The sequence below is a fragment of the Belonocnema kinseyi genome, chromosome 8 (genome assembly GCF_010883055.1).
Source record: "Belonocnema kinseyi isolate 2016_QV_RU_SX_M_011 chromosome 8, B_treatae_v1, whole genome shotgun sequence".
Lineage (NCBI taxonomy): Eukaryota > Metazoa > Arthropoda > Insecta > Hymenoptera > Cynipidae > Belonocnema > Belonocnema kinseyi.
The window spans coordinates 137268571-137276475 of NC_046664.1; the positions used below are offsets into that span (position 1 = coordinate 137268571).

The window sequence follows — 7905 nt, forward strand, 5'->3', positions numbered from 1 at the left end:
AGATCACGCAAAAAGAGAACTGTCCAACAGTTGTCCCTCGATGTTATAAAAGAATCTAATTAGTTTCCTCTTTCTTGTGAATGAGATAATTTGGCATTTTTTGGTATTTAATGGCATGTTGTTTTCCAAAGACCACAAGTAAATTCTTTTAAGATCTTCTTGAAGTTTAGCTGCACAAATAAAGGAAGCAATTTTAAGATATAATTTAAGGTCATCCGCGTAACAAAGGAAGTTACTATTCTGAATAGATTGCTTTAGGTCATTTATGAGAATTAAAAAGAATGAGGGACCCATATGCGACCCGTGGGGGACACCCGACGTTGCCAAGACTTCGCTGGATAGATGACCATTTATCCTGATAACTTGTGTTCTATTATGCAGATAAGATTCTATCCAATCATCTGTATTACTTGAGACAATCTAGGCTCTTAATTTGGAAATTAGGATACAGTGATCCACTTTGTCAAAAGCCTTAGAGAAATCTGTGTAGACGGAATCCACTTGCCCGCCACTCTCCAGTACACTCAGTAAGTATTGTGTGTAGATGCATAAATTTGTACTGATCGAACGGCCCTTTCTAAATCCATGCTGCTCGTCAAAGAACAAATTAGAAAATGCAAAGTAGACTTTATCATAAATTAAACTTTCAAACAATTTAGGTATGGAATTAAGGATTGTTATCGGCCTGTAGTTCGTGACGTCAGATTTATCACCCCCTTTTTGGATAAGAACAATTATTCCCTTTTTCCAGGCATACGGAAAGTAACCGAGTTCCAGGGAGGAGTTGAAAATTAAGAAAACAGGTTCTGTGAGTGACGAACAGCAAGACTTTAGAAGAGAAGGAGGAATGCCATCAATACCCGCTCCCTTATTCTGTTTGAGATTACGTAGTTTACCCCTGATTTCGTCTCTAGAAATATAAATAATATGTAGATCAACTTCGACGTCATAAGAATGAATGTAGGCACAATTGTTATTAGGATTGTAAACTGATCTAAAATGTGTAGCAAATAGTTCGGCGATCTGCGCATAAGAGTCTGCTCTTAAATAATCGAGAAACATTTCTGCTGGCATCGACGAGTTATTTCTAGTTTCGTTAGCATAATTCGAAAAAGATTTTGGGTTGGCTATGATATTTCTCTCAGTCCTGAGTAAGTACTCGTTATAGCAACGCTCCGATAAAAGATTATACCTCGCCCTCCAAACTGAAAAATTCTCATAGTCAGTCCGATCTCTCGTTCTCTTGTATACAGAGTGCGCAATCTTCTTCGCAATCACGAGATCTTTAAGCTCATATGAAAACCTTGGGGGGTAGGTTGAGGTATGATGATAATATTTAGGGACATACTCGTCGATCGCAGTGTACAAGTGCATGTATAAAAAGTCAATCATATCATCAATAATTTCCTTCTGGTTAAAGTTGAGACAATTATTATTAGAGAGGGTCATCGCATTTAAAAGACTATTTTTCCAGTCAACCTTTTCTAAATAAGAGTTTATAAGTGCAAAGTTGGCTTTCTTGAAATTATAAGATACAATGTTATTTTCCAATTCACTGGATGCACTAGGAGTAGATACATCAAAAATTATCGGTGGATGATAGGGATGGCACGGTAGCAAAGGATTCGGTGCCAGGAAGGACGAGAAGTTATAATAATTGGATAGGATAAGGTCGAGCATTGAGCCATGTTTATTTACTATATAGTTTTTCTGATAAATGTTTAAAAAGTCTATAGTATCTAACACATTTTGAGCGATTGCATTTTGAGAAGGAGAGGAATCAATAATAATCGAAAAGGGGTTATCCTGATTACTGAGTGTGGCATTGTTATTCCAGCGAATGAAGGGCATGTTAAAGTCGCCCAATATGTGAATCGGGTGGCTCGGGAATACATTCGAAATCTTTTCCAGCGTATCACATAAGTCGGTATATTTAGTAATCTCAGAGCGAGGAGGAAAGTAAACGGCGCAAAAGATGTGAGAAAAGTTACGCACGCTTATACGAACAAATACAGCTTCAACTGAGTTAGTATTACAAGGAATGGATACACTATGAAATTTATTTTTTACAGCAATAAGAACACCACCACCTCGCTCGTGGCTGCTAGTTAGAGAGTTTCTATCGAGTCTATACAAGTAGAAATTATTTAGACCTAATTCAGAGTAAACGATGCCACTATGCAACCAGGTTTCGGAAAGAATAATTATATCTGCTGTATATGACGGTATTACCTTTCTTAGTTCGGGTAGCTTTGTGCGCAAAACCCGCACGTTCTGGTGGTATACTTCAAGCAGGTTACAGAGAGCCTCACCGACACTATAACATATGTGAGCCTGATTACAAGAAGAGACAATGGTAGGTGAATCAACAGAGAAACGATACGAAAGAACACTCAGGCCTTTTTCGACCGTACACTCAGCAACACTGGGGCATTGTCCCTGAACACGAGCTTTAGATCCACTTCTCCTGCCTCCTGTCGCGTCTTCAGTGTCTCCTTGAGCTGCTGAATCTGTTGAAGCTGCGTCTTTGTTCTATCTGGGGTCATCCAGATGCTCATATTCTTCTCCGTTGATACACTTCTTTTCATTTTATCTTTTTCCATTTTCTTCTTTGCAGCAAGGAACGAGTGCAAGAGCGCCTGCGCCGCACGCTGATCCTGACAACAGATTTTTACCGGTCTAGGTTTGAGCCGATCGTGAGACAAAGTGCCAAAGCGGAATGCTTCGAATGTTGGCAATGAACCTGGGGATAAGACACTTTCCAGGAACCCCTGGACTTCAGGAGTTGTTGGGTTAGGTTCAGGGGTGGGGGCAACCAGGATGGTTTATCTGATTACGTTCTGGTAACCCGAAAAGGATCAAGTTGCGTCTCCTAGCATTGCGATGCTCAATTTCTTCAAGCACAGAATGATTATTTAAATCAAAAGATCCAAGCGTACCTTCTATGTCCTGAATCCGGGCAGTAACACTGTCGATCGCCTTTTCATTTTTAGTTACTCGTTCCGGAAGTCCATCGAGCTTCTCTTCTATGGATTTGACCGAGTCAAGCACTTTCTGGTTGTCTTCTGATAACTTCGTTTGGAGTGTAGTTTGGAGTGTTTCAAGTAAATTGAAGTTGTATGTATTCGCGTATATAATAGAATAGAATGAGATAGATTCAAAGGGATCTCTGGCTGAGAAGTATAGACTTACAAAAATATTTATTGGTGGCCGAAACGCACTTAACTTGTATAGACTTTGAATTTTGTATTTGCACAAGCTGACAATTTTCTATAAGTGAAGAGTAGATTGTAAAGTATAAGCAAATCTCTATTCATCGGCGTGACTTTCTAACAGGGTTAGTTAGCGTCAAAGCCTAGCATAACGAAACATGTCGTAAAAGTGCTCAGGTAAAAACTCAGGTAAGAAATTTTTTGACCTGGTACAATTACTTTGTGTGTTGCTGTTATGACCGGGCTGATGAGAGGTCCGCCTCCATAATTTGTCCTAATCTACTGTTTCGTATAATTTGAGATTTAATCTTTAAGGATGTTGAGGTAATGCAGTGAAAACCGACCTTGAAGTATGCCACAGATATGGATTTCAAAGTTGTGTAATTAATTTTAAAACAAGTAAGAGTCACTTCAAAAAAATAAAAGCACCTCTGGATTCATCTCGGAAATATCTCGGTGTGCATTTTTTTATTTTTTCGTAAAGCCATTTTTTAAACAATTAGAGCAATTGTTGTTCAGCACTCTGTTGCTCCGTCCTTTTTTTATGTGACTCTTAGTTTTTTTTTAATTAATTACCCAACTTTGAAATCTAAATCTGTGAAAAACTGCAACATCGTAATGAAAAGCATAAAATCGTAATGTTTAAGTCGTTATAACAATGACGAAGACAGTAAAACTAATATTGGCTCACACTACTACGTTTAAAAATCATATATAACAAGTCGAGCTTCAAAAACCTTTTTCCCTGATTTCTAAAGTATCGAATGAATGCCGTCAAGCATTTATGACACCGTACTCAGCGTGACATCGTAGCTATGGGGATTAGGCGTTCGGCTTCTAAGCCTGTGGTGCGTGCGTTCGATTCTTGGCGCTTGCGGATATTTTAATAAACTGCGTTTGTCTTTAGTTATTAGTAATACGTCTTCTCTAGTCAAATTTAATAATAAGTTCAGTTTTAGAATAACCTGCGGAGTATAGTTAATAATCGAATGTCCATAGAAATACGAGAAAACGGAGAAGTGTTTGTCAGAGGCTAAGGAAAGGTGTAAAATCTTTAGATTAAACTTTTGCAAAGGAAATTATTTTACAATTGGATTAATATTTTCCTTCTTTGAATCAAAAATGTCTGGTAATGGGTTATGGCAATGTGCTGGTTGAACTTTAATACTACTGCAACCATAGCATCACACTTCAGAATTTAAAACATGATAAATTTTTTAATAATTGAATAATATTTTATTTGAATCTACAAAGTAAGAAACAATAGCATACGATTTTGAATAATAGTGTGTAAGGGACTATCTAGATTCTATAAAGAACCTATTAATAGGCCCTCATTGCGTTGCCTACTGATGACCTGGCTAGCTGAGCGTGACGCTTTCGCTTGCGTCCTCGGTCGATTGCCACTTTAGGGCCTCGATAGAAAATAGGAAATCTAGACAGGGCCTCTTAAGAACCAAGTTATAATTTCTGCCCGGGATGTTTAAAGTCATTCATAAAATTGAGAAGAGGCCCCATTTATTACTGCGTAAATAATTTTAATATATGTAAGGTCGTCATTGCTTATTGAAATGCATATTTTTATTTTTTCTTCGGCTTTATGCAAATGTCGTAATTGGCATTACAATTTAATTTACCGAATTTTTATAATTTTACTTGTCACGTTTTTATTAAATATTATTGAGAAAATTGTAATATAATAATTGTACTTAGAAATTTCAAATCAAATAATTACCATAACAACCGAACGCGTCCTCGGGTTGCGGATAGAGGGTCCCTGTACCAAGTGTTTCTGCTGAATATGGCTCCCGACAATGGGTCGGCCAACAATGCCGACCAATCTAGAGCAGGGGGAGCCAATGAGAATGGATTCAATGCGATGGATCGGCGGGGTCTCGCGACCTTTGGGTGGACGGAGCAACTGAATCACGACTTCCTAGAGTGCTACGATGCGAGTGTGGCCCCTGAACGGGGTTACATGGCACGGCTGCATGCTCTGTGGTGCGAGAAACACCCGGAGCTATCGCACTTATCGCAGCAAGGTCTGCGAAACCATGCTGAAATACTCCGAAAAAGGGGCTATTTAAGCGGCACGCCTACTCTGCCACAGCTAGAACAAGCCAGCAACAAAGAAAGAGAGGCGACACTAAGACCCACCGCGGGGAGACATCCAATAGAGGAAGAGCGATGCTTTATGACCCGAAGAAACATCAACACCAAGGTTTCTCTCAAGCCTGAAGATCTGGCTGAAATGGATGAAGAGCTTCGTGAACATTTTTCCGGAGAATCCGACCTCTGGGCTATCAATTATTGTGTGTATAATGCAGAGAGATCTTTGGCCGATGCTAATCGTAAAACAAAATCAATGGTTGATCAGAAGACCAAAAGACGAATGTATCAACTTGCCATAAAGATAGTCTGGGCAAGACAGTACGCGTCCCGCATTCAATGTGTGATTGACTACATTACATCTGGCAGGCATTTCACCGCCAAGGTTCCAAAGTTCGCGCGCGAACTCCGGACCCATTATCACACACTTAACAAGTCAAAGCTGCTGACCATCAGGCAACATATTGTTGAGAAAATACGGTTACTATCTGACGCTAAGAGAAGTCTAGAGCGGAGGGAGAGGTGGGTCAGAGAAAATCAACAGTTTCTCTCTGACCCATCTCGACTATTCCACACCGAGACCAGATTGTATCAAAACCTTCTGGTGGAAGAAGTTTTCTTCAACCAATCAGCATTTGGCCCCTATTTTCACCTCATGCATTCTACCAGCGTGATCTATCGATGGCCTCGATTGATTATCGGAAATCTTTCGATTCGACCTCCCATAGACTTATCATCGGTCTTTTGGAGATCTGAAAGGTTCATCAGCAAATTGTTAGGTGCATAGAGAGATTGATGCCGCTTTGAAAAACCAGATTTACTATCTCATCTGGAAAAATCACCATGACCCCACTCCTCTTTTGCCTTAAATTATTGCTACTATCTCTAGCACTTCGCCATTCCGACGGGTACTTGTGCGGCAAACCTGCAGATCGAAAGTACAAGTCCACTCATGTATCTTACATGGACGATCTTAAGATCTATGCTAAAAACAAAGAACAACAACATCTAGCTCTAGGGATTGTCAAACGATATACTGAGGAAATTGGAATGGAATTTGGGTTAGGCAATTGCGCCAAGGTTTATTTGAAGCGAGGAAAATTTAATGGCATCCCTGAAGATCCTGAGCTCGTTGATAGAAGCGCTATACAAGACCTTTGCGCTGGAGAGACTTATACATACCTGGGCATGCCACAGAGCCGCATTCAGGATGTGACATCTATAAAGGATACTCTCCGAAGCAGATACAAACGTTTCATCCGGCAGATTTGTACTTCCGAACTGTCGGCGTGGAACAAAGTATCTGCAACGAACATGCTTGCCGTCTCGGTAGTACTGTATCCATTTGGAGTAGTTCCATGGACGAAGAACGAGCTCAGATTCCTTGATATCGGAACAAGAAAGACTATGCACATGAACAGAAGCATGCATCTTAAGTCTTCCGTTCCGCGACTGTACATCTCATGCCGTCAAGGTGGTCACGGAATATTGACTCTTGAATGTCTTCACAACAGGATTATTCTGGGTACAGCACATAGAGTTGCAAATGGAAGAGACCCTCTTCTTAAAATTTTCAGGAATCACCAAGAAGTGGGGAAAGGAGCGTTTCTGTACAAAGCAGTGGAGGAGGCTGCTGAAACACTCGGACTTAACTTCAGTATTAGGGGTGAACAAAATGCATCACATCTTATCTATCTCGAGTACTCACTCCTGAAAGCCCGAATTAAGAAAGCACAAGAAAAAAACTTTCGTGAACAGCTCCTCGATAAGAGGATGCACGGTATCTTCCACAGAAATGTGAAGGATCAGTCAATGTCTTGTGAGCTAACGTTTGCTTTCCTTAAATCGCCCGGATTGAAGTCTGGTACTGAAAGTTTCATTTTGGCAAGCCAAGATGGTGTCATTTCCACCTTAACATACCGTCGCCACATTTTGAGCCAAGACATTCCTGATGATAGCTGCAGGGCGTGCCATGCACACCCCGAGCATTTAGCTCACATACTATCTAGTTGTCCAACTCACGCGGGAACGACCTACATTCAAAGGTACAATGCGGCGCTAAGAGTGTTTTATTACCATCTCTGTCACTCTTACAGCATTAACCTTAATATCGTTCCTCTAAATGCTCCTAGGGAAATCGAGTCAATTGTCGAGAATGGGAAGTGCCGCATATACTGGAACTTTATACTCTCGACAATTGTTTCTGTTGCTCACCCGAGGCCTGACATGGTTCTTCTTGACTTCAAGAAGCGAACCATGTTCGTTATCGTACGAGGGTAGTTCAATAAGTCCTTAGAATGACCAACAGATGGCGCGCGAATCGCTCCGAATCATCTGTTTTCAGTCAGCACCACTCCCGACTAGATATATGGTGCAGTCACAGTCCACATCTTCTGAGTTTACGTGTTTTTATGACCAATTGAAAAAAAAAATTGTTCGTTAAGAAAAATGGGAAAAAACGATTTCAGAGCGGTAATCAAATATTTTCATTTAAAGGGTTTAACTCCATATGAGATAAAAAATGAATTGGACTCAGTTCATGGCACATCTACCCCTGCCTTAGCAACGGTTTATAACTGGGTAA

General features: G+C 40.3%; 1 protein-coding gene across 1 annotated transcript; it reads right to left on the reverse strand.

Annotated features, from left to right (window-relative positions):
* Window positions 1-420: 420 nt before the first annotated feature.
* LOC117178720 lies at window positions 421-1680 on the reverse strand. Its single transcript, XM_033370149.1, has one exon. It carries the CDS (start codon window positions 1678-1680, stop codon window positions 421-423), a length of 1260 nt encoding a protein of 419 aa, XP_033226040.1.
* Window positions 1681-7905: the final 6225 nt, after the last annotated feature.